This window comes from Phocoena sinus, chromosome 10 (assembly GCF_008692025.1).
Source record: "Phocoena sinus isolate mPhoSin1 chromosome 10, mPhoSin1.pri, whole genome shotgun sequence".
NCBI lineage: Eukaryota > Metazoa > Chordata > Mammalia > Artiodactyla > Phocoenidae > Phocoena > Phocoena sinus.
The window spans coordinates 32,233,655-32,261,543 of NC_045772.1; the positions used below are offsets into that span (position 1 = coordinate 32,233,655).

Genomic DNA, 27,889 nt, shown 5'->3' on the forward strand with positions numbered 1-27,889 from the left:
CCCATAAAGTTATAGCCACTGTTTTAGAGTCTTGATAGTCCTTTTGGGAATATCAGTTGTTCCCAGCCCTTTTCACTATGAATGACCCCATTTTTTATTCTTCCTTTCACCTCATGTACTTCATCTTTTGAAGTAAACTAATTTATAATTACTCATTTTGTTATATTTTAATTGGTGAAAACTTACATAATTGGCGGTAAGAGCTTCTAATCAATATGAGGAAACCTGACTTATCTGTTACGCTGAACTAAAGTTATTCCAGCCCAAAGTAAAATGCATTTTATTTTACCTGTTTAATCTTATCAAAATAGTCATATAGGAAATTTAATAACTGACCATCAAGCTCCACCCTTTTTTTGCAATTGTAGTAATTGTGTAATCTCTTTTTCACATTTCTGGTAACTAGCAAATTAAAGCGAATCAAAACATACATTAATTGATCTAGGGAACCTGGCAATTTTAAATTTCTGTATTCTTAACTGTACAGTTTATCAAGTAAGCCTACTTAATACCTTATTCCGTCTATACCAAACCATGATAATAAGCATCTCATGAAAAAAAGTGTGAGAGAGGAGTTCTTTGACCATATACATTTGGAAAATGCAAAAAATGTACAGGTTGAAATAATTTTTTACTCTAGAACTTCTCAGAGCATTTGATATGATATGTATATGAGTCTTCAAGGGAGAGGAATGTTGGGAATGGAGTATTTTTTACAGAACATTTGTTAACTCCTCACGGAATTATGTTTCATGAAACAGTTCAGGAAACTTTAGTATTTCATACAAAGAAGAGATGCTGCAAACTAATGGCTTTTCCAAGGGTCTAGAAATTTGAAATTTTAATATTTATTTACTTAGAAAATGTACCCAGTTGTATCTGAAGTATCTTATCACTTCCTAGACTAAAAGAGATTTCTGACATTGCCAAAAGGCAAGTTGAAATTTTGAATGCACAACAACAGTCCAGGGAAAAGGAAGTAGAGTCCATCAGAATGCAGCTGTTAGACTATCAGGTATGTGCAGTATTAACTCTTCTATATAGATTCTTTTCTTTTTCCTAAATTTACATTAGATATTGGGATGATTTTGTAGTTTTAATCAGAGGATATATCAGATAGAGGCTCCTATTTTTGTTAGTTGTAAGTTGATTAGAAAAACTCGTTAATTTGAAATGCCATTCATAACACAGAAAAGCATTTAAATGCTTACAGATGCATTGTGCTGGCTGCTGATCAAAGTCCAGACAGTGAGGAGAAACATGTCTTTCATAACAATATTTTCTCTTGTATTTATATATAGTTTTTCACATATTCTCACATTATAAGTTTTTTTAGGATTAAAAAACCCCACATTGTCTGCATTAGTATTATTATCAGTACTGTTATTAATTTATGGAAGTTTTCAAAAAAACAGTAATATTCCAACTGTTAGATGCCAGATTTAGATTTTAAATAAGTTTGATTCTAGGTTTCTACACTTTTGCAATTAAAACAAGGTTAGATTTTTGTAGGATCTCATGTAGCACCCTGTTTTAAATTTTATTTAGTAAATTGTGATTTTAAAACCATGATAAGTTTCATTGGGAAAACTTGAAACTTCCTACAAACATATATTTTTTATATTAGGCACAGTCTGATGAAAAGGCACTAATTGCCAAGCTGCACCAACACGTTGTCTCTCTTCAAGTTAGTGAGGCTACCGCTCTTGGTAAGTTGGAGTCGGTTACGTCTAAGCTGCAGAAGATGGAGGCCCATAATTTGCGCTTAGAGCAGAAACTTGATGAAAAAGAACAAGCTCTCTATTCTGCCCGTTTGGAGGGGAGAAACAGAGCAACACATCTGCGCCAAACAATTCAGTCTCTACGACGGCAATTTAGTGGAGCTTTACCCTTGGCGCAGCAGGAAACGTTCTCTAAAACAATGATTCAGTTACAAAACGACAAACTGAAGATAATGCAAGAAATGAAAAATTCTCAACAAGAACATAGAAATATGAAGAACAGAACACTGGAGATGGAATTAAAGTTAAAGGGGCTGGAAGAGTTAATAAGCACTTTAAAGGATGCCAGGGGAGCCCAAAAGGTAAAACATTGATTTTAAGTTCAGTATTTTCAAAAGAGTTATGTAATAACTTAGAGTTAATATGTGCCTATGTGAATAATGCTTAATATATGAACAAAATTCCATGTATAATTTATTAATTCAGGTTTTATAAATTAGGAGTTTGGGCTATTTGGATATCTTTTTATAAATAAAATGAGACTCCTCTAAGCCATGGTTTCAATAGAAATGCTTAGATAGTATAATATCAAAGAATTTTAAACACTCTAGGAAAGTTTATATATTAATTAAATACTAATTATAATTATTCTTAAACATTATAGTGGTTAGTTGAATTCTACTCTTCATAATTATTATGTTTAAAATTATTTACAAGTAGTAGGCCCACATTTATTTTTTAATATAAATTTGTTTTTGCCCTCATTTGGAAGGAATTAAACGAAAAATAATTATTTTGAAATTAAATTTTATTCTCTAGGCTAGAAACATTTAGGATTTTTATTTACGAAAGTAAAATGAATGTTGCAATTACATACATACACTAAGGACACAGTAAATATGTGAAAGTAAATGAATAAATGAAAGTGAATGTTAGTGATATCCATTCCAACATCATTTGAAAAATGTTTTATGTTAAGATCCCACATATTAGAAAAGTCTGGAAATTCTAAATAAACTTTTCCTTGTGGAACAACCAAGGATAATTTTATATCTTATTTTGTTATAGAATGTCCATTAATTTGAATTAAAATCATTAAGATCAGTGGAGAAATATTTGTTTATATAGTATTTACATTTGTATGTATAATTTGTAAATCTCCAGGTAATCATTTGGCATACGAAGATAGAAGAACTCCGTCTTCAAGAGCTTAAACTCAGTCGAGAATTAGTCAAAGATAAAGAAGAAATAAAATATTTGAATAATATAATTTCTGAATATGAGCATACAATCAGTAGTCTGGAGGAAGATATTGTGCAGCAGAATAAGGTTTCATTTTATATTTACTTTCGTATTTGTTGCTAAGATTTTTAACATAACAACATTGCATGGGTGACTACATTATTTTCCTAATTGAGTGTAGCTCCCATTATTATTGTTATAAAATATTCTGTTCCTTATTTTTTAAACTATTCTAAAAATACATATTTATTTAGTTGCATTAATAGTCTTAAAAGGAATAATTCATAAGCAAACTTATTTGGTAAGTTAATTTTTATTTCAATATTAGTTATTTGACTTTTCATGGTTACAAGTTTCTACTGGCTCTCACTGATGGAATAGGAGAAGGCAGCTTGGTGTAGAATAAAGCACAAAGGCTTTGGAGGCAGATGATATTCACTAAGCACATGCTTGCTTGCTTCAGAAATGCTGTTGTTCCTTCTGCTTAGATTGTTCTTACCCCAGATAACAGTATTGATAATGCTTTCATTGCCTTCTGGTCTTAGCTCAAATGTCTTACCTTATCAGTGAGGCCTTCACTAGCCACTTGGTCTACAACAGTAAATCTTATCATCAGGATTCCCTGAATAGGGATTACCTAGTTTCATTTTACTCCATAGCACTCATCACGCTCTGACATATTACATACTTACTTGTTTATTGACTATCTCCCCCTCAGTAGTGTATAAGTTCTGTAGTGAAAGGTACTTGGTTTTGTTCACTGCTGTGTTCTCATTGTCTTGAATAGTGCTTGCCACACAGAATGTGTCATTAAACATGTTTTGGATGAATGGATGGATGGGTATATGGATGGATTGAAATCCTGACTCCATATCTGCCTGTCTCTGTGATCTTAGGCAAATCACTTCATCTCTGAATTTACTTCCTTTTTCCATAAAATGAAAATAATAGTGACCTCAAAGGGTTGTTGTGAGGATTAAATAAGAATAATGTGTGTAAAAATTCCTGGTGAGTATCTCTGTGTGTGTCTGACCCAAACTGTCTTTTTCAGTTTCACGAAGAAAGACAAATGGCCTGGGATCAGAGAGAAGTTGAGCTAGAACGTCAACTAGATGTTTTTGACCGTCAGCAAAATGAAATACTAAGTGCAGCACAAAAGGTATGAATGATTAGTCTTGTTTGCTACTCTGTAGCACGGCCTATAATGTTAACAAATAGAAATATTTTCTGAGGTCGGATGGAATTTTAATTGATGGTATCTTTTTATGTTTCAACTGTAAGTGGAGTTTAACCATGTCATGTCATACAGTTGTAAAAATTAATATTGTTCTTCTCAATGCTGCAACTGCTTTTTTAAAAAAATTCTATTTCTCAATAGTTTGAAGAGGCTACAGGATCAATGCCAGACCCTAGTTTGCCCCTTCCAAATCAACTTGAGATTGCTCTAAGAAAAATTAAGGAGAATATTCGAATAATCCTAGAAACACAGGCAACGTGCAAATCACTAGAAGAGGTAATTAGAAGAATTTGCATTTTGATTAGTGCATTATTAGGTATGCTTGTGGCATTTTCTAAGTAATATTTTTAAATGAGGATGAAGTGTAAAATGATGAATCTGTTGCTTATTCTGTTCTCCTTTTTTATTCTCCTATAATGTTTCTAGTAGCTGATAAAGAACAGCAGATATGGCTAATTTGAAATTACTCTCCTTTTAATCATTATTTGCCACTTTTGGGCATGTTCTTCAGTTGCTAGCGTGAAAGGAAACAAAAAGAGCATTTGACGGTAGCTTTATGAGCAATGTATTTCTTTCCTCTCTATGATGAAGAACTGTTTTCATCCTTGTTTATTTTTATGTTTTATTTTGAAGTGCATGTTTTATACTCTGAATCAATTTTCAGTTTATTCCTTTTTGTAGATAGTTAAAGGATTTGAATGTAAATTAGAAATTATTTCTTAGTTTAATCTAAGTCTTAAATTTGGTTAATAGATGATTAGATCTGTCTTCTTTATTAAATTCTACAGAAAATACTATAAACTGAGTATGTTTAGATGTCAACTAAAATGAAAATCATATTAACTGTAAATACATTTAAAATAATTTTTTAAATTGTGCACTTCTAAACCAACTGAGGAAACTTAGATTGTCTTCTGTAATTGTAAATTTGTTGTTTATGTGTATTGCCGCTGAGTGTACTAGATTTTAAATATCTGCCTTAATTCTGTTGAGGAGAACACACTTTCTTCTGTTTTGTTTTGATAAGCTGCAGATTTTATAATAGTGACCCATTGACTCAGGCCACTAAAATTCCAATTTTTATACTTTGTTGACTTTATAGGTTACTCTTCTAGTGCTTTAATAGTCAGTGGACCAAAATAAAAGGAATGGTTTATTACATTTTCTTTCTAAATCTATCACCACCACACATTTCTAGTTCTAAATCTATAAGACCTAAATAAAGTACTGTAAGTAAATTTCATTTTCATCATAACAGTGAAATTTCTAACACATGTGATAATCTACAAATAAGTAAAATATACATGTAGATAACTGCTGTCACATAGAAATAGTCGATTAACCTTATTAAGTATCATTTGGCTATTATAAGTATGATGTGAAAAATAAAATGAAACTCCTTTCCTTGCTTATAGCTAATCTGACTAAAATTCAGATGAAGCATTTTTAAAAGAAAAATGTATTTTTTTATGATTTGATCATTGCAGAAGCTAAAAAAAAAAGAATCTGCTTTACGGTTAGCAGAGGAAAATATTTTGTCAAGAGACAAAGTAATTAATGAACTGAGGCTTCGATTGCCTGCCACTGCAGAACGAGAAAAGCTTATAGCTGAGCTAGGAAGAAAAGAGGTGGAACCAAAATCTCATCACACATTGAAACTTGCTCATCAGACCATTGCAAACATGCAAGCAAGGTTAAATCAAAAGGAAGAAGTGTTAAAGAAGTATCAACATCTTCTAGAAAAAGCCAGAGAGGTATTTTATTATATTATGTTATGCTCTTTTATTTATTATGATGTTTTTTAGACAAATGCCAAATACTGTTCTGCCCTGAAGTGGTATTTCATTTCTTGTTTTCAAATGATTCTATTCAGGTATTGTTACTTTCACGTGATTGGATTACAGATCTGTCAGTAAAACTGGCAGTTGTGTTATGGACCGACTAAATTGCTAAATTAGGCTTTCATGGTGAAACTGTGTGATTTTGAAAAATATCATTTGAGTTAATAGGTAAAGACTGAGGCAGTAAGTTAGAATGAAATCTGTCACACAGGTATCAGTGGACATCAAATTTGCTAGAACTTGGAGGGGAAAAAAATCTGACATTTAAAAATTTGCTAGAAACAAGTTAAAAGCTGATGGATACATATTATTCTAATATTAACAATAAATTATGCTCTAAGGCTGGGCTTGTCAGTTTGAACATGTGCTAGGGGAAATACAGGTATAAATAAATATATGCAGATGTTGTTCCTTCCCTATCTCATAAGGATTTTAGAAGGTAAAGATAAGAAAATATTTAAGACCTTTAGAATGTGAATTTATTTGAATCATAATATAAGATATAGTTTTGATTTCTTGTAAAACAGGAACAAAGAGAAATTGTTAAGAAACATGAAGAGGAACTTCATATTCTTCATCATAAATTAGAACTACAGGCTGATAGTTCACTCAGTAAATTCAAAGAAACAACTTGGGTAAGATTCTAAGAACTTTGTTCTATTCTTTATTGATTTTTGAGACCATGCAATTGAAAATTTAGCTCTCCCTTTTTTTTTTTTTTGGACTAGAAGCCATCCTACCTTTTTTTTTTTTTTTTGCCAGAATAATCTTCTGAAGACACAGCTGTAATCATTTTTTTCCCTAAACCGACATTTGTTAGTAGCTTACTGCTGCCTACAAAATCATGTTTATGTTTCTTAGCCACGTACTCAAAGCCTTCCATGATCTGACCTCAATCTTTCTTTTCAAATCTGCACATTAAGTTTACCTGTGTCTAACTGCTTTCCATGTTCTGAATTCAGTTCATTCTTGCCTCTTTTGATCACTGTGTTCTATATGTGCGAAATGACCTTAAGCAAACCTTAGCTTCCTCAAGCCTTAACTCATTAATTCAATCAACATTTATTTATTGATCCCCCGCTACATGTAGGCACTTTGCCATATACTGGGAATACAAAGAATAAGATCCATATTTCCTATCTTCTTTAAGCCTTCATTACCTATTAAATCATTACATTTTAGATTTGATATTATATTTTGATCATTTAAGGAACCAAGTTAAAATTATGGAGTAAGTATGGCATTGCGTTGTACCTGCTCATGGCTAATATAACCAACCATATTTCGTAGGATTTAATAAAACAGTCTCCTACTCCAGTTCCTACCAACAAGCATTTTATTCATTTGGCTGAGATGGAACAGAGAGTAGCAGAACAAGATGACTCTCTCTCCTCACTTGTGATCAAACTAAAAAATGTATCTCAGGATTTAGAGAGACAAAGAGAAGTCACTGAATTAAAAGTCAAAGAGTTTGAAAATATCAAATTACGGTAAGTCTTAGAAATGTAGATATTGGCAAATGGGAATAATGATATAATAAAGATAAATGTAAGCATTTGTTATGTCATGCACTGTTCTAAAAATGTTGAATATATTATCTCATTTTATACTACTTGTGACATAGCATATTCACTCCATTTTGCAGTTAGGAAACTAGGCTATAGGAAGCCTCAGTTACATGCCTAGGAGAAGATGGGAAAGCCACGATTTGAATCTAGTCAGTCTGACTCAAGAGCCAACTCAGATTCTTGTATAGAATCTCATCTTTAACCTTTTTAAATTTCCATTTTATTATCTAAAAAGTGAAATGACAGTGCTTACCCTGGCTCTTTCAAGGTGGTTATATAAAGGCCAAATGATGATGTATGTGGAAGTAATTTGAAAATTGTAAAGTAACATATAAATATAAAACTTCTATTTACATACCTATAACAGTTTCTGGCATACATTAAAGGCTCAAATATTTGTTGAATGAAAAATTAACCAATCTTTTTTATTAACCACAGTGACGGTAGAGGGCTCACAGCATTCTCTATATTAGAGATTCGAAACATTGTTCAACCATTTATCAGAATGTGTATTTTAAAACTAAAATAGGTTTATATTTAGGTATTTTGTAATCATTGTAGAACTATCTCTCTGAGGCTCAGTTTCGTATCTGAAAAAAATAAGAAAGCTAACTACTTGACTTATAATTCCATTCCATCTCTGAAGCCCTTATTAGAACCTTTGCTTCTTTTTTTCATTTATCCAAGATGCTTCTGACAAAACTAACACTATTTGTGCTTAAGAAGCTGCTACTTTAAATAAGTTATTCTCTAAGAGAAAAGAGAATTAGCAATAGCATATGGTATATTTTCAATCTGATTTTCCCCATTCTGTTAAATTTTATACATGAGATGCTATTTTTGATATAGTAAGTTTCTGTCATATTTTAGAGCATAAAATTTCTTGCATTTTTTTTAATGTTTTTTTTAATTTCTTGCATTTTGAATCTAATTCCTGGATGTAGAAAATAATCATTTTTTTGACATTACCTTGTATATATAATTTTTTGCCACATGAAATACTTGAAGTTGTTGTTTTGTACCTTACCATGTCATTTTAGCCTAAAATTATACTTCTATTCTCTGTGTGCACATTGGCATACATATTTTAATGTGTCATAAGAAATTATAGTTCTTTGTCATTTTTTTAGTGAAACCTTGTATTTTTACACTTTGATGATTATTTAAAGTGACTTAAGTTTTTGCTGTAAGCAACAAGTCTCAGAGTGTTTAATACCTGTTCGTGGTTTAACAGACCTTCCTCTCACTGATCAAAGTTTAATCATTTGAATCTCCGTATTGGTGACCTTATTAATGCAGTGTCTATATAAGCACAGTGAACTGGATATAATTCAGTTTATAAGGGTAATTAATACTGACTGGGCAGTAGGATTAATTGAATTAACTAAGTCTTTTGATAGTATCTACTTCTACATAGTATACAGCTATAGAGTTATAGATACAATACTAGTGACTTTAGAACCATAATACATGTGATTTCTGTGAAGGTTTATATTTTGTCTTTGTAACATGTTGTTATAGGGCAGTGGTTCTCAAGCGGAAGTAATTTTGCTCTCCTCTCCCCGCTCCAGGGACATTTATTATTGCCTGTAGACATTTTTGATGAACAACTAGGAGGTACTACTGGCATCTGGTTGGTAGAAGCAAAGAATGCTGCTAAATATGTTTTAAAATGCATAGGACAGGGCTTCCCTGGTGGCGCAGTGGTTGAGAGTCCACCTGCCGATGCAGGGGACACGGGTTCATACCCCAGTCCGTGAAGATCCCACATGCCGCGGAGCGGCTGGGCCCGTGAGCCATGGCTGCTGAGCCTGCGCGTCCAGAGCCTGTGCTCCACAACGGGAGAGGCCACAACAGTGAGAGGCCCGTGTACCGCAAAAAATAAAATAAAATAAAATAAAATAACATAAAATAAAATAAAATAAAATGCATAGGACAGTAACCCCCACCCCAATAAAGAATTATCTAGTCAGAAATGTCAATAGTGCCATGGTTGAGAAATCCCTGATACAAAGGAAGCAGTCACATCTCGCAGGAACCATAATATTTAAAGTGTTATTTTGTTCATTCTCTATATTATTTCATCTAGAGCCACAAATTACTTGATGCAATTGCTGCAAAAAATAGTAGAAACTGGAAGAAAAAACTCTATTTTATGTTAAGTTTAAGAGTAGTTAAGTAGAATAAAGAATTGTTCATCTTTTGGATTTGGATCAAACCTTAGATTTTTTTTTTTTTTTTTGCAGTACGCAGGCCTCTCACTGTTGTGGCCTCTCCCGTTGCGGAGCACAGGCTCCGGACACGCAGGCCCAGCGGCCATGGCTCACAGGCCCAGCCGCTCCACGGCATGTGGGATCTTCCCGGGCCGGGGCACGAACCCGTGTCCCCTGCATCGGCAGGCGGACTCTCAACCACTGCGCCACCAGGGAAGCCCCAAACCTTAGATTTTAAGGATGCTGAGGACCAAACATTTGTTCTTTGTAAAATTTGTGTCAATCAAATTGTTAATTGCAGCAACTACTCTATTAAGTACATATGTTTGCTTTATATTAGGCTCCAAGAAAATCATGCAGATGAAGTGAAACAAATAAAAGCACAAGTAGAGGATTTGAGGTGTCTTCTGGCCCAGTCACAAAAAGAGTCGCAGAGTTTAAAATCTGAACTTCAGGCTCAAAAAGAAGCAAATTCAAGAGCTCCAACAACTACAATGAGGAATCTAGTAGAAAGGCTGAAGAGCCAATTAGCCTTGAAAGAGAAACAACAAAAAGTAAGTAACAATAGAAAATTATCAATATTTAAGAAAAACATGTGGTAGATTGCTTTTACAAAAGATTTGTAGAAGATGATAGCATGTATCTCTCTCGTAATAAAAAGTATAAGCCTTATCTTGAACAGGGTTGGGTCTTTATAATTCTTTTAAATAGCTTTATAGATAGGTGTTGTTTTTAAGTTCAGATATAGTCTAATTTATCTTTTTATGTTTTCAACCTGATTTGTGGGTTAGCTGTAGGAAATAAAGGGAAATCTTCATTACATTATTTATTTTCTCTCCTTTCCTATTAGGATTGTATGTTACTGAGGCTATTTTGAACAATTTGAATAATTGAAAAATTTTAAGTAACTCTGGGGATTAAGAGGGAGTTAGGATAAGAGGAGGAAAGGTTAAAGAAGGAGACGCAGAGATAGTGTTATGAAAAGGAGTTGGTCAGTGGATTAACAGATTTATTAGTTTTTTTATTTATCTCATTTTATACACTTAACTGTTTTAGAAGGTGCTGCTGTTTTTCTGTGCTAGCTCATGAAATTTATTGGCAAATTTTAAGTCTTCTAATCTTGTAACTTTCCTTGTCTACTTACATTCAATTAATTTCACATGGAAGTATGTACTAAGTGAGTAATTTAAATAAATATTTCAACTTGGAAGTTTGAAAACAAAACATGCCTGGGTTTTGTAGTACAGATTGCTTGATTCGATGCTGGGTTCTCACAATTATTATTATCAAGATTTTGAATTCACACTCAATTTGGAGAGAATTGAATTCACTTACTAAAGGAAATTCATTTGAAAAAGTTGGGTTGTTAGTTTGTGAATTCTGTTTGATTAAACACATGGTATTTTAGGAAAACAGTTTAAAGTAATAAAGCTTATGTATATTTTGTATTGCTTATATGAAATACCAATTTTTAAAAAATATTACGTATGTTGTAACTTTTAGGCCCTTAGTCGGGCACTTTTGGAACTTCGGGCAGAAATGACAGCAGCAGCTGAAGAACGTATTATTTCCACGACTTCTCAGAAAGAGGCAAATCTCAATGTTCAACAGATTGTTGATCAACATACTAAAGAGCTAAAGGTGAGTATCGACATGTGCATTAATATAACAGAATTCCTGCTAATTCCCATTGGAAGAGAATCCACTTGGATATATAGTAATTTTAATAATGAATAGGGAATTTATTCTAATGAATTATTGGTGGATATACACATGTCCACACAGTTGGGGTTTTTAAAAATAAATTCATTTATTTATTTATTTTTGACTGCTTGGGTTTTCATTGCTGTGGGCAGGCTTTCTCTAGTTGCAGTGAGCAGGGGCCACTCTTCGTCGCAGTGCGCAGACTTCTCATTGCAGTGGCTTCTCTTGTTGTGGAACATGGGCTCTAGGTGCAAGGGCTTCAGTAGTTGTGGTGCACGGGCTTAGTTGCTCTGTGGCATGTGCGATCTTCCTAGACCAGGGATCAAACCTGTGTCCCCTGCATTGGCAGGCAGATTCTTAACCACTGCGCCACCAGGGAAATCCTACACACAGTTTTGAACACTAAGCATGTTTATTGTACTCACTGAATAGCATCTTGGGGATTAGCAAAGGATAGGCCATTATAAGCTATTTCTCCTAACAGAATTAAATTTAAGAAACATTTTTCTTAGGATTTTAAATTCTATATTGATAAGCAAGATAGGTGTACAGATTCCTTTGTTTTGTTTTATTTCTTTTGCCTTTACAGAATTTTCCATTTAGTTTTTGCTAAGTTCATAATATGAGTTAGTTAGCTTTCCCTTTTTAGCCCCTGAAATAGTTTATGGAAATCATGTGGTCCTTGACATTTAATCTACAGAGCTGCCTAACTTTAAAGCCTTTTTTTGAAGTTATTTATTATTTTTTGACAATGTATTTTATTATTTTCTTACCCAATTGTTACGTTTGGAACTGTATAAAATTTTTTCTCCAAAACATATACATTTAATGATGATTTTCAAATTTCTTCACATAAAGTTTCATATAGTATATTTTGAGTAAAATGAAAAATCTACTTTGTATATGTTTTGTTTGTAATTTTTATTTGCTCTTGGTTTATTTGTATATACCCTTCATCGCCATTAAACCATATACCCTTCATTGCCATTAAACCATGTAAGGACTGGATTTTAGTCCGATTTTTAAAATCTCTTGTGCCTATCAAGATTATTAGCATAGTTGACAGTAAAAATCCATTCAGTAATAAATTTATAAATAGGTATAGCCCTTTGATGATGTCTTCTTCAGTACCTTTCTCTTTGCCTGAAATTTCTGCTCTGAATTCTTTACATTCTTCCAGTCATTTTTCTTGAAGCCTTTTTTGACTCTCCAGGAGAGTTTGTTTGTCTCGTAACTGCACTATAATACTACTAGTTTCCTATTAGTGCTATTGGTAATCCCTCTTGGCCTGTAATAATTTACTCAACAAGACATATAATAAGTACCAGTATTCCCATCAATGTTACTATATGGGACAGCTAAGAACTCCTTTCTAGTGGCTTATATATACTGTCTAGTATTGTGAGCTACCCTTTTATGTCTTGTCTTTACAAAGTAGATTAGAAACTACTTAGAGTAAAAGATTTTGTTTTATACTACTCTTATGCTTCAGTGTTCAAAAAAGAAATTTCTGTGTACGTTGATATGTACTTGTTTTTCTAATAAATTAATTCAGCCATAATGAAACATTTGCTTATTTGATGAAATTTTGGTTCTAGGTGTTTGTTAAAGATGAATTGCTTTAGACAGCTTCTTCATGTTTTGTTTTTTTTTTCCCCTCAAAGTAAACTTGGTTCATTTGAAATGAAGCTAGAAAAATTTATGTAGTTTGTGGTGGTTTTTTTTGCATGTATGTGCTTAAAAATTTAGACTGAAACTTTCTTTTTAGTAAGTATTAATGGTGTACTTTCTCTATTATTGTTGCTTTTATCATTAATACTTGCTGAACATTCATGAATTAAACCTTTCTTTATCTTGTATTAGTCACAAGTTGAAGATTTATGCGAAAAAATTTTAAAACTTAAAGAAGCTCTTAAAACAAGTAAAAACAGAGAGAACTTACTAACTGATAATTTGAATGACCTAACCAGTGAACTACAAAAAAACCAAAAAGCCTATAATAAAATGCTTAGAGAGAAAGATGGAATTGATCAAGAGAATGATGAACTGAAAAGGCAAATTAAAAGATTAACCAGTGGATTACAGGTAATTTTATATTTAATTGTGATAATGTTTTGATTTATAATATACAGGTAGTAGTTTATTCCCACTTTTTAATTCTGTCTATAATATTTGCTGAAACTAGCTTTCAAATCACTTTGATTAATGTAGTTGCTAATTCTCTCAGTGACCTTTACTGTATTTGTAGTTTCAGGGTAGCATATCTTATTAAAATACAGAAGTAGCTACTATGTTATTCTTAAATATCAATAGTGTCATTTAGAAAGCATGGTTAGCTGTAGTCTCAGAAAGTTTCTACAACTGGAGTATTTGTTGTGTATTTTGTTTGATACTTTTTTATTTGTAAAATGTAAAAATACATCTTATTTTTCAGGGCAAAGCTCTGATAGATAACAAACAAAGTTTAATTGAAGAACTCCAAAAGAAAATTAAAAAGCTAGAAAGCCAACTGGAAAAAAAGGTGGATGAGGTAGAAATAAAACCTATGAAAGAAAAGGTACGTGAAGAAATGTACTGATATGTTTAAGGTAGTGATGGACTTAGTTAAATATGTAATTGAAGAACAGATAATTCATTGATCTGAGGACCTGATACATATACCATAAATGGTACTGGATAACATAGAGAAGTTTAAGACAAGTTTCAGTCCTTTAGGAATTTACAGATCAGCTTGAAGAGACACCAATAATGTAACTCTTATTCAGAAATTACTATATCATCTTCCTGACGTTACAGTACATCCCAAATCCCTTCATACCATACATACCCAGCTGTATTTATCACTTTTCTCAATATAATTGTTTATATAGATTGGTTTATATAGACCTTTGGGAAAGAAAGCTGGGCATTTTTATTCTACTATCTTGACCCACATGTGTCCTTTTTAATCCTTCAATGAACTGGACTATTATTTCAGGGTAAACAAAGTGACTTGGAGTATATTCAATATTTGCAGTAATAATCAATAACCAACCCACTCATAAATTGATTCTGTAATGTGAGAAAAATAGCTTAAAATTTTCTTACAAGTTAACTAGTAAGCTATTTTGTAATAAAAATTACTGATAGACATAACCCAAGGAAAAACTAAAACTGGCTAAAATCCACATAATTAAATATGTTGTAAATAATAAACTGGAGACAAGATATAAGTAGCATTGACAAGATCAAAAGTGACCTTGGAAATATTGGTGTTAGTAGTAATGTTTGCCCCTGAAGAAAATCTCAGTGGAGGAGCCATAGTTAGGAAGAATGTTTATTGTAACGTTTACCCAGAAAATATTCATATCTATAAGATAATTTCAATAACATGAAAGAAAATTAAGTATCTTTAATGGCACTGAATAGAAAATAGGTAATGGGATTAAAATGTTTTAGTAGGGTATGTTCTAGAAAAACATTTTCCTCATGAAAATTTATCATTGTCAGTATAATTTTGATCTAAATGTTTGCATTTATATACATGGAACCACAACATACTTGTCAGAAGCTTTGCTGGTGAAAACTGCAAGGTCAAAATGTCCTTACTCTTCAGGATTGCTTTCTTTGCTGCCTCCCTACTTGGCCTTAAGTCTAATCCTTGGGTACTAGTTCCTAACCTGATTCCTATCAAAATACCTCAGTAGCCTTGTGGCTTTGCCTAGACCTCTAACTTCTGTGCTTCAGTTTATTTCTCCTTAAAATAGAAATAATACTATTTGTAATTCCAGCTTCTCAAGATTATTTTGACATGAAATGAAATAATATATGAAAGTCTTTGTAAGCCATCAAGTCTATACCAGGGTATGATATTAGAAAAAGAGTGAGAACACAGAGAGCTACAATAATATTACAATCTATATTCAGGAATTTGATGAGACTATTCTTTCAGATTCCACAGCACTGGTCATTTCTAATTTTTTTTTTTACTCAAAAAATGGTTTCATATTGAAATTTCAACACCTTTTTCTCTGTAAACAATGTTTGAGGGGCTTCCCTGGTTGCGCAGTGGTTAAAGAATCCACCTGCCAGTGCAGGAGACATGGGTTCGAGCTCTGGTCCACAAAGATCCCACATGCCACGGAGCAACTAAGCCTGTGCGCCACAACTAGTGAGGCCGTGCTCTAGAGCCTGCGTGCCACAACTACTGAAACCTGCGCACCTAGAGCCCGTGCTCCGCAACAAGAGAAGCCATTGCAATGAGAAACCCACACAGTGCAACGAAGAGTAGCCCCCGCTCGCCACAGCTAGAGAAAGCCCGCACGCAGCAACGAAGACCCAACGCAGCCAAAAATAAACTAATTTAAAAATTAATTAATTAATTTAAAAATTAATTAATTAATTTAAAAAAGAAACAATGTTTGAGGCCTATCTATATAAGATAACAAAACCCACCCCCAATCCTTACATTCCTGTGTTTCTTACACTTCTCTGCTTGTCTCTGTAGCATTTATTACTATCTGACATACTAGAAATTTACTTATCCATGTGTTCATCTTTTGGACTGTTAACTTTGATGGCAGGAACTTTGCTGGTTTTGTTTATTTTTGTATCCTCAGCCACGGGGACAGTCCCTGTCACGTAGTAGATGTTCAGTATTCGTTGGATGAATGAAAATTTTAAAATGCAATAACATTATCCTGAAATTTATGATAAGAAGCTATTGGTACAGAAAATACAAAAAGAGAACTTCTCGTCCTCTCTTCTCCTCTTTTCTCCCCCAGTCAAGATCAGACCGTTGGTGACATTTGCCTTTGTTGTTTTTCTGTTTATTTTTAAATTACTTCAGTCTTGTTTCCCTACTTCACTCCTACTTCAGAGAATAATATCACATGGGATAGAACTGCCCAATCTCTACAGAATACACCATGCTGCAGAATTGTTTACATATACCTTTTGCCCTCAACTAATACTTACATTTCTGGAAATACACAAAATTCCTTGTATGTATTTTAGAAAAAATAGAAGTTAAAAACTATCAAACACTTACTGAAGTCTTTTACATTTTTTTAAAGGATACATGTTAGCTGAACTAGATAAATAAGGTAAAAAATTGGCCACTATGGGAGAAGATCGTTTTGATAGGGCTACTTATCTTAGTTGGGTATTTGACTTTAAACTGTGGCTTTTAATCCTTTCAGCCCCAACATTCTCTTTTATAGTAAATACAGTGTTTCATAATGTCCCCTTTACTATTCCAAATGAAATTTTTAGTTAATATAAACTACCTACGTGCATAATTTCAAAATTTCACCATAAATGCCCTAAATGAAATATGGAGAAACATAGAAGGAAAATAATTTATAAAAATAATAAACATATTAATATATTTTTCATAATTCACCATGTAAATGCTTCATAGAATACCTAATGAAATAGTCATGTGCTTCCACCTTTAGGAAACATCGATGTGAATTCAGAGCTACAAACGCAGACTAATACAAATGTGGTCTGTTGGCTCCCCACATGTCACAAAGGCATTGCCATTTGTTAATTTGATTTCCAAAGTGGTAAACAGTTGTTTCTGTAGTTCTCAGCAAAATGACGTCTATAGTCTTTACTTTTATAAGACTGCTGTATTCCTAGAAAATTCAGTACATAATAAAACCATTAAAAAATTGCTTGGTGGAAAGGACATAAATTCTTAGCTCAGACAATTGTGAACAGAATTTTTAACTATATGAATGTTCAGTAGGACACTTGATATTTCTTCAGTACATGGGACTGTTCTGCATTACATAGACTTTCCTTGGACACCTTATCTCAATTATAACAAACCATAACACCTAGCCCTGAAGTATCCTAGTTCCTTCCCCCCCTTTTTTTTTTAAAGCACTTATCACCAGCTAACATACTTCAAAAAATTTTTTTTCTTGTTCTTTGTCTGTATTTTGCTCCCTTCCCCTAATCCAGCCAACCAACCAACCAACCAACATAAACTAGACTGTAATTAATACCCATGAAGATAAGCCTTTTTTGTCTGGTTTATTCATTGTTTCTATTCCTAGTACTTAGAGTAGTACCTGGTGCATGATTCATGCTAATAAGTAAATATCTCTTGAATAAGAGAAATAATGTGCATTGAAGATTTGAAGGAGTTGTGGCACTAGGAGATTGCTATGGGCTGACAAGATCGGGTTGGTCATTTATACATATACATTTTTTGTTGGAAGTTTACTTTAGTCATCATCCATTTGTATTAGACTCCTTTAGGAGTGTTGCTATTAGTCCAGACTGTTCCCCAGAATTTTATCTGTCAAGTTATAGAATACAGAATCTTAGACTGAAGGGCATTTTTGCTTACAGCTTGGCAGGCCTAAAGATTCTGGAAGTGACATAGCAAAATGAACCTGTTTACATATTCTTTAGGAAATATTGGTTTACCATTGTTCTAGTAAATTGTAATTGATCATTCTAAAAAACAATATTGGTAATTTTCTTCCTCCTTTATTATTATTTACAGAGTGCCAGAGAAGAAGTAATTAGGTGGGAAGAAGGTAAAAAATGGCAAACCAAAATAGAGGGAATTCGAAACAGGTTAAAAGAGAAAGAGGGGGAAGTCTGTATTCTAACAAAGCAATTGAATACTTTGAAGGATCTTTTTGCCAAGTGAGTTTAAATTTAATGTAAACCTAATTAATTATGTATAGTCTTTAATTGACCTGGAAGTTAGTTTTTTGATAATATGAAAAATGTTTTAGTTTTAATTATCATTTATTATCTATAGTTCAATTTTTATTTTCTTTAAAATGTGTATTAAATATATTTTAACAATTTATAAGTGTAGTTTCCTATAATTTTGAAATAAATTAGCTCATAGCAAATACAGAATGATCCAATTTTTGTATATTGGCCTTACAATAAGGAAGCTACAATTTAATAAATTGAACAAGCCAAACAGTGAATGGTATCTTTTCATGATTCTGTATTAAATCCCACAGAGCTGATAAAGAGAAACTTACTTTGCAGAGGAAACTAAAAACAACTGGCATGACTGTTGATCATGTTATGGAAGTGCGAGCATTGGAGTCAGAAAAAGAGTTAGAAGAATTAAAGAAGAGAAATCTTGACCTAGAAAATGACATATCATATATGAGGTAAGCTAATACATGGAAATATAGAAACTGACATAATAAATGTGTGTCATCTTAAGCTTGGGTTCTGTTGATTCTTTTCCTATGTGAGTTGAAATATTCCTGCTTCTTTTTATGCCACATAAATATGGATTATATTCTTGAACTTTTGAATATTATATTCTGTGACTCTGGATCTTGGTTAAATTGTATGGAAAATGCAGGTATATTTTTGTTTTAGCAAGTCTGGATAGGTTCAGGCCCCATGTGCTAACCTGATTTATGTGGGCTGTGGTTCCGGTATCATTTTCAAAGCTTTTACAATGCTCTTTGGCTCTGTTCTGCCTATGCAACTCCCTATTGACAGTCTGCTATGTGGGCTGTCTTCTATTCAGTTCTCAGACTCTTTAATATTCTGATTAGGATCAGATCCATGCATTCATGCTCAGGGGTGAGCCCAGAAGTTCATAAGCAACTTTATAAGGTTCCTTTCTTGAGCTCCTTTCCTTCTGTGATTGATCTCCCTGATACATTTGGTTTCTCTCGGGCTCCCCTTTCTGGTACTTCGAACCAAATCTGTTGCCCTGTTGCATCGTGCACTTCAGCTATTGTGATCTTGTCTGCAGCTAAGCCAGCAGCTGGAGGGCAGAAAGGGGACATGGCGGAGGGGGAGGGGCACTACTTTGCCTTCCCACCTTATTAATTACAGCTCTACCAATTGGAGAAGAAGATTCCTCTCCCTAAAAGTTTTGGCTCCTGTGAGTTCCCCTTGCAGCCTCTGCCACCACTGCCTTGGAATGGCCTGAGGGTTGGGACATGAGAGAATGCATAGAAGAGAAAAATAAGAGGGATTTTTGCACTGTCTGTGAGAGTTGTTAAGCACCCTTTCTCCTTACTGGAGCTAGAACTTTAAGCCTTGCCTGTGGAGCTCTCTCCCTCTGTGCTGAGGCTCATCTTCAGGTTTCAAGCTGTGTTGTGTTCAGGTCAGGAAATACTAGAGGAAAGGAAAAGGTAAATTTACCACCTCTTTGCTGATATTTCAGCTTCTCGTGTTTTGTCCCAACCTGTAAAATATTTACTTTTCAAGGTCCTTGTGAGCTTTCAACCTACGTTCCATCTCATTTCCTTCTAAGTCATTGTTTCTTAAATTCTTCAGAATTTTCCTTGATGGAGAAGAACAAAATGAAACATTTTTCTTTGTTTTGACATCTATTTATAGCTACTGTCTGGTCCTAGCTTCCCTGTTTTTCTTAGTCTAAACATATGTTCAGAATAAAACCGAATCCTTTTATTCTCCTTTGCAGTTTTCTCAAGGATCAAAATATTTTAGTTTTGAAACCTTCTAATACTTTTAGATATTTAATAGCTTTTTTAAAACATCTTTATTGGAGTATAATTACTTTACAATGGTGTGTTAGTTTCTGCTTTATAACAAAGTGAATCAGTTATGCATATACATATGTTCCCATATCTCTTCCCTCTTGCGTCTCCCTCCCTCCCACCCTCCCTATCCCACCCCTCTAGGTGGTCACAAAGCATGGAGCTGATCTCCCTGTGCTATGCGGCTGCTTCCCACTAGCTATCTATTTTACGTTTGGTAGTGTATATATGTCCATGCCATTCTCTCACTTTGTCACAGCTTACCCTTCCTCCTCCCCATATCCTCAAGTCTATTCTCTAGTAGGTCTGTGTCTTTATTCCCGTCTTGCCCCTAGGTTCTTCAGAACCTTTTTTTTTTTTTCAGATTCCATATATATGTGTTAGCATACGGTATTTGTTTTTCTCTTTCTGACTTACTTCACTCTGTATGACAGACTCTAGGTCCATCCACCTCACTACAAATAACTCAATTTCGTTAATAGCTTTTTTTCTAATATGAATCTGTGGAGGCTGAAGTAATTGGAGAAGACTTTATAAAAGAGATTGAACTTGTCTTCTCAGTTCAAATGTGAATTTCCGAATTTTATGAATCAGATCTAGATTTTAAAGGTGGAAGGGACATTCTGAGAAAACAGAACCCTAGCAGAGACATAGTGGCAGGAGTGAATCTTTCATGTGTGGGTAAGAGTGGATTTATTTGCCGAAGTAAGGGAAGAGTCCTGGACAAATGTGCTGAACAGGTGTGCTTGTGCCAGATAGCGGAGGGCCTTGTAGGCCATGCAGGTGAGTAGTATAGATTGAAGAAATAGATTATTATCTGGCTCCACTAAGAACCTTATAAAATGCTTGACCATCTTGAGAAGTGCATGGATGTTATGAAATTATTATATAATGTTTTAAAAATAGTAGGTATTTTTATTCAGCTATTTTACACAATCCCCAAAATAGATGCATGTTCTTTACATATATTAATGTATTTTTTTAAAATCAAAATACCCTTTTTAATTCATAGTTTAAAGGAGGCCAGCCGTGAATCCTCTGTAGAGGATCAGTTTATAATATAGTCATGTTTTAATTTAATTTTGTAAAGTTTTCAAGTTTTGTAGAATTTAAAAGAAATACAGTGTTAAAAATATTTTTTTCTATTTTTTAATATGATAAAACAGTAAAAAGTTGGAAGTTTGAACAGTAAAGAGTCTGTGATTGTTGTTCATAGGACCCATCAGGCTCTTCCTCGAGATTCTGTTATAGAAGATTTACGTTTACAAAATAAATACCTCCAAGAAAAACTTCATGCTTTAGAAAAACAGTTTTCAAAGGATGCATATTCTAGGCCTTCAGTAAGTGCACATCTTTTCATTTTTTGTATTCTAAAGTTTAAAAGTGAAATCAACTTCTACCTTTAGCTAGCTAAAAACAGATCCTTCTCATTCATATTAATGCAATAAATCCAACTTTTATTTTTACTAGGTAATGATGTATGTTAACTTCTATAATCCTTTTTACATAATAATGGTAAACTTATGATTCTTATGCTTTGCATAAAATGTCATTACCAATGATTTCTGGAGATTTTTAAATGTAGTTATGAGTTTTGCTGTGACAAGAACATATAGTTAGATAAAATAGGAAGGTGTGTTATAACATTATTTCCATTCAAATATGTGATACATTTCTCGTTTTTCTTTATAAAGTCTCATTAATGTAGAATTATTTGTTGTATCTTATTTTAAAACATTCATGTGTATATTTTTATTATTTTTTTTCCTTTTCTTTTCCTGTTTCTTCTCTTTCGTCTGCTTCAAGCAGAATCTGTTATGTGATGCAGCTACGCTTTCTCCTCTTGCTACCAGTGTTAATAAATACAGTCATAATATTTTTCACAAAAAGAACAATTTACACAGGAACCAAAAAAAACCCATAACAGTACTCAGAATCAAAAATAGGAAAGGAATAGATGTTAGGGGCAACTTATATCATCAGGTACCTAGGAATATTCTACAGTGTTACAGTAATGAAGAAAATCACAAAGCAGAAGATATTGTAGATCCTACTGAGTTAAATAAATCTGAGTCAAGACCAAATAATAAATCACGTCCATTTAGGTCAACTAATGGTACCTTGATGGATTTTAACTCCAATTTTGAAAAGGAACCAGATTGTAAAGTTGAAAAAATTAATCAAGACTGTTGTGAAAATAATAAACAGGAATATAAAAACAAGGAAGAGAATGAGCTAGGCAAGAATGAGAAAGAAAAGGGACACATAGCTGAAGATGTGAGTCACAACCACCACATGGATCCAGAAGAATCTGCTGGGAAGGACTGTGGTTACGCCACAAGCGCTGCTGCAGTGAGGCAGTGTGCTGAGGAGGATGCACAGGCAAACTCTGAAACTGCTGTGTCAGTCCAGCCAAGAAATGAAGCGTCCCAGGTTTGAGTACATGGCAGTCCTTTATTTCTCTTGGCTGAGTTTTCTCATAGCAAGTGGTGTACATATTTGGTGCAAATGGAAACAAACTGTGTAGGATTTGTAAAGAATATGAATTGTTAATAAACTTCTCCTTAAACCCTAATATTTGACTAGTTCCTACAAAAACTTAGTGGTTGTACACTTCCCGATTCATTTTAGTACTCACTGTTTTACCATTGGTATTGGTATTGCCATTAGTACTCACTGTTTTACCAAGTATTAGATTAGATAACAGAATAACAAAAATAAGGCACTTTAGATGAGTTCGTTTTGCCTTAGAAATTCCTACTTCAGCATGCTGTAAAATCTCACTGTGAGTAAAATTTCACTACAATGAATAATATCAGTAAAAATCTGTTATGATGCTGTGTAACATTCTAACATATATAGCAAGTTCCTTTAATGGTCTTTTTGCCTTGTAACAGATGCTTTTTTATAATGAGAAAAGGAAGCTTACGTGTATTGCCTAGGTATAGTTTTCACAATACCCTGCAGAGAATTATTTCTACTTTATGTGGGAAGCTTGGAGAATAAGTAACATCTCTAGTGATCAAGAAGATGCAGAACCAGGATTTAAATGGAGGTCTGATTCTACAGTTTATGAACTTTCTACATACACACACTACTTTTGGTCAATTTATTCAACAGAATAAGAAGTTTGTTCCCAGTTGAAATCAAATAGCGTTCATTCATTCATTCATTCCTTTCCACTTTGGATATTCCAGTCACCTAAGTCCTCATTCTCATTAGATCAGACATTTAAATTAAGAGAAAATGGATGAAAATGTCTTAATTCTTATTTCGTTTCCTTATCCAGGTACATAATGCTTCTTTTTTTCACTTGATAATAAGTAATTGAGAATTTGAGACTTCCACTGTGTGTTATCACTAACTCTCATCCACTAAGAATTTGACTTTTGGCAGTGTATACCTTTTAACAGGATTCTTCTTCTATAGAACAATTTGGAAGTCCCCCCAAAATTGATTACACAAGAATTTTATTTAACTTTTATAGAAGTTTCATTAGAATTTATTTTCCAAAAATTTGGACAATCTCAACTAATACTTTTAGTTTTGTTTTCTGAGAATAGGAAGAAAAAATGATCCACATTCACTTACACAAAGAATTGCATCCATATTTTAGTGAGGAGAACTGTTGAAAAAATTCAGCAGTTCATGTAATATCATCAGATAGAATTATTCTCTTCTGTGAATGAAATTTAGTATATTTTATATTTATCAGTTAGGGGTACTTATTATCATTTATTAAATAGCTATCATAGACTGAAGAGGTGAAGTAAGGGAGACAGAAGAGCTCAGGGATAGGGAACTATAGATTTCCACGTCTGAAGAGACCTTAAAAATCATCCTGTCTAGTGCCTTCATTTGTAAGATGCAAAAACAGAGGACCCGGGGGCTTCCCTGGTGGCGCAGTGGTTGAGAGTCTACCTGCCGATGCAGGGGACACGGGTTCGTGCCCCGGTCCAGGAAGATCCCACATGCCGCGGAGCGGCTGGGCCCGTGAGCCATGGCCGCTGAGTCTGCGCGTCCGGAGCCTGTGCTCCGCAACGGGAGAGGCCACAACAGTGACAGGCCCGTGTACTGCAAAAAAAACCCACAAAAAAACAGAGGACCTTGCAGGTGGCATGATTTGCCTAGTGTTAACCTTAATAGTAGTAGAATCAGAATGTATACTTGGGTTATCTGACAGAGAATAAGTAGGAACATATTGCTCTAGTTTACTGACACCATGAAATATGTCTGTCTTCTTTTTCTTGCCACTGTATATGTTCATATGCACACACATTCCCTCAAACAGTTAGAAATCAGGTAGATACATGCAATGTTTCTGCCCGTGTTGTGTTGTATGCCCTCAGGTCAGAATCAAAGTTCAGCCCAGAATATCTTTACATTTCTGTATCCTATTTTCTAATTTCTTTACTTTTACTGCATTTTACCTAAGAAAACTTTTTCTTTTTTTTACTTTTTTTTTTTTAACCTAATGGTGAATATGTCAGAATGTATTTAACCTAGTGCTAATTAAAAAGATGTTACAGAGCCATGTATAATAAATGTATTTATAGAATATTATACTTTAATAATAATGAAATGTGTAATATATAACTGTATTATATAATAATATGATAATCATCATAATGTCTGTGGAGTTATTGAGTTGATCATCAATCAAGCCAATAGAGAATGGAATGGGGGAGAAAAAACTAAAGCTGTTCTGAGTGCTTTCACAAAATTATCTCATATAATGCTCTTAACAAGTTTATGAAGGTAAGGGGTATTCTATCCACTTTATAGGAAAAAGTAACCAAGCACAGATTTCTCTTTCAAATAATCTATAGCTTAGAGTGAGAACTGAAATTGAACATAAATAATAACCCAAGGTGGATTCATGCCAAAAGAAATGCAAATAAAGTGTTACTGGATTTCAGAGGAGGGAGTGATTACTTTAGCTCAAGGAATGATGAATAGCTTTCTAAAGGAGGAGGAATTGAGGCACTTTTTGTAGGCTTGTAGATTTGTTTGCTAGGGCCACCATAACGAAACACCACAGAGTTGATGACTTAAACAAGAGAAATGTATTCTCTCACTTCTGAAAGCTGGAAGTCCAAAATCAAGATATTGGCAGAGTTGATTGCTTCTTTAGGCCGTGGGGGAAGGCTCTGTTCCAGGCCTCTCTCCTTGGCTCATAGATGGCTAGCTTCTCCCCATCTCTACAGTGTCTCCCTTCTATGTATGTCTGTATGTCCACATTTCCCTTTGGTATAAGAACATCAGACCTTGTTGAATTAAGGCCCACCCTAATGACCCTGTTTTAACTTAGTTATCTCTGAAAAGGCCCTATCCTCAAATAAGGTCATTCTGAGGTACTGAGAGTTAGGACTTCACATATGAATTTGGGGCTGGGTGGGGCTTGGGGCATGAGACAATCTGTAACAGGTAACAGTACTTTATTTTTGGATGGAAGGACCACTACAAATTCGTTTAGTCATTATGAGAGTATATATGGAGGCATTATATGTGTGGACATTATTAAATCACACTGACTTTGCTTTCTGTATTAATTACAACAGACTGATTACCTTTTCTCATGTGAGTTTGTTTGTTTGTTTATGGTTGTTTTCTCTAGAGCTCTCCAATTTTCTCATTCCTTTGAGGAAAAATGTTCCTTTTCAGCGTAGTGTTTCAGCGTAGCTTTTATTTGTTACACCTTAAAAATATTCCTAACTTCATTTTCCTGAAGACTTCAGGAATAGAGTCAGATGATCATTATCAAAGAGAACAGGAGCTCCAGAGGGAAAACTTGAAGTTGTCATCTGAAAATATTGAATTAAAATTTCAGCTTGAACAAGCAAATAAAGATTTGCCAAGATTAAAGGTAAATTTAATATTCTTTATTATAGTTACGAAATCTAATGCCTTTTTCTCCCTACTTAATTGTTATGTTTACCATGTTAGCTTATGTAGAAGTCAGAAACTCATATTCATAAAATATCATGGTAGTGTTATACTTTCTACATTTGCTCATTTAACAGTTATTTGTTGAGGGCCTTTTTTGTGTGAGGTACTCTTCTAGGTGTTGGTAAACAGCAATCAAAAAAATTCTCGCACTTGTAGAGCTTACATTCCAGTAAGGGGAGGCTCATAATAGGTAAGCAAGTCAATATGTAGTACGTCAGCTGATGTTAAAGTGCTAAGAAGAAAAAGCACAGTTAGTGTGAAGGGTGTGTGTGTGTGTGTGTGTGTGTGTGTGTGTGTGTGTGTTGCATAGAGGTATAGCTGACCCTTGAACTGCGAGGGTCCACTTATATGGGGATATTTTTCAGTAGTAAATACTGCTATACTACCTTTTCCGTGGTTGGTTGAACCCACGGATGCAAAGGAACTGCAGATATAGAGGACCAACTATAAGTTATACCTCCACATTGTTCAAGGGTCAACTGAATATGGGATTGCTCTTTAAAATAGGGTAGTAAGGGGAGGCTTCCTTAATAAAGTGATATTTTAGCAGAGAGCTAGGGGACAGGTAAGGAAGTAGGTCATACAGATACTAGAAAAAGAGTTCCAGGCAACAGAAATAGCAAGTTCAAATGTCATGTGTGTGGCAAGATGATGGTTGGTGTATTTAATTAACAGTTGTCACACTTTAAAATATTAGGATAGCTCTAAAAATATAGTCTTTAAATTAAAATATTTTAGGATAATTGTCTCTTTTAGAAATTTATTTTGATGTTTATAATAAGTTTATTTTTGGTTTTCCAAATCTTATCCTATTTAAGGGAGTCCTTTTCTCTTGACTGATTGTTTCATTTGTGTTTTTTAACTTAGAATATCAGCAATCTGTTAATTCCACTGGTAACAGTATAATTAAGCTATATCCTGCTTCTCTCATTCTGATTTTTACACTTAGAACCAGTGTCAGAAGATCAGTTGTCTCTTTCTCTGTACTATATGGGTAAGGTTCTACATATGTAGTCTCTGGGAGAGTTGAAATCAGGAGTTCTAAACTCAAATTTCTATTGTATACTAAGGCAATAATGCAGGAAATATTTCTTGAAATTCATATACAAAATGCTGTTATATTAATTCAGCATATGTCATGGTTCAAAATCCTCCTCATTGGTGTAAAGACCCACTTGTTTAATTCAGCTATACAGTTGAAGAGACTGGTAGGTCAGATGAATTGTTTGCCTTTCCTTTTCAATGGCTATAGCTATGTTAAATTGTTACATGTTTTCTTTAATCTTCTAGAATCAGGTAAGGGATTTGAAGGAAATGTGTGAATTTCTTAAGAAAGAAAAGGCAGAAGTAGAGAGGAAACTTGGCCACGTTAGAGGGGTGAGTATGTGAGAGTATGCCATATGTTTGTTTTGGCTTCAGAAGTGATAAGCTGGAAATGAAAAAAAAAAGTTTGGATATGTCATAACAGTATTGATATGCCTTTACTAGTGCCTCTAGTTTCAATTTTATTCTGCTGCATCTATAATGTAAAACATCATTAAGCTTTCTCTGTTTCAAGTTAATGTATTTTATCATCTGTCTCATCTTACATGCTTTTTATCCCACTTGGACTCTATACCATCTCTTTTTTCATTGCATATCCCTCTACACCTTGAAAACATTTAACTTCCAGGAATCTTCCATCTGTTCATTGAGGTAACTGCTAACTGCTCCTTGGTCTGATTCTAACATTTTATAATTACTTTTTTATGATATCCATGGCAGCTTCCTAGTTATAATGCTACTATACTAATGTTCTTTCCAGTATACTAGGGTTTAAGGTGTTACTTATTAGCTGCATGACTTTAGGAATATCAAATTCTCTGAGTCTTGATTTTCTTGTATGCAAAGTAAGGGTAATTCCTCTTTCACAGGGTTATTAT

The 27,889-nt window shown here is 33.7% G+C and overlaps 2 protein-coding genes across 9 annotated transcripts in view; both read left to right on the forward strand.

Annotated features, from left to right (window-relative positions):
- CEP290 (centrosomal protein 290) overlaps positions 1 to 27,889 on the forward strand; it is a 97,794-nt gene that overhangs the window by 57,061 nt on the left and 12,844 nt on the right. For all 8 annotated transcript variants that reach the window (XM_032644616.1, XM_032644619.1, XM_032644617.1 and 5 more), the window contains 17 exons: positions 904 to 1,015; positions 1,628 to 2,083; positions 2,886 to 3,050; positions 4,015 to 4,122; positions 4,342 to 4,476; positions 5,688 to 5,954; positions 6,569 to 6,676; positions 7,332 to 7,531; positions 10,163 to 10,376; positions 11,326 to 11,463; positions 13,390 to 13,611; positions 13,961 to 14,083; positions 18,029 to 18,174; positions 18,507 to 18,662; positions 21,235 to 21,358; positions 25,750 to 25,884; positions 27,258 to 27,344. In XM_032644616.1, the coding sequence (XP_032500507.1) occupies positions 904 to 1,015; positions 1,628 to 2,083; positions 2,886 to 3,050; positions 4,015 to 4,122; positions 4,342 to 4,476; positions 5,688 to 5,954; positions 6,569 to 6,676; positions 7,332 to 7,531; positions 10,163 to 10,376; positions 11,326 to 11,463; positions 13,390 to 13,611; positions 13,961 to 14,083; positions 18,029 to 18,174; positions 18,507 to 18,662; positions 21,235 to 21,358; positions 25,750 to 25,884; positions 27,258 to 27,344 (2,896 nt within the window). The remainder of the gene's footprint in view (positions 1 to 903; positions 1,016 to 1,627; positions 2,084 to 2,885; positions 3,051 to 4,014; positions 4,123 to 4,341; positions 4,477 to 5,687; positions 5,955 to 6,568; positions 6,677 to 7,331; positions 7,532 to 10,162; positions 10,377 to 11,325; positions 11,464 to 13,389; positions 13,612 to 13,960; positions 14,084 to 18,028; positions 18,175 to 18,506; positions 18,663 to 21,234; positions 21,359 to 25,749; positions 25,885 to 27,257; positions 27,345 to 27,889) is intronic.
- On the forward strand, positions 21,460 to 25,388 carry LOC116760169. Its single transcript, XM_032644630.1, has one exon. It carries the CDS (start codon positions 21,759 to 21,761, stop codon positions 22,455 to 22,457), a length of 699 nt encoding a protein of 232 aa, XP_032500521.1. The 5' UTR covers positions 21,460 to 21,758; the 3' UTR covers positions 22,458 to 25,388.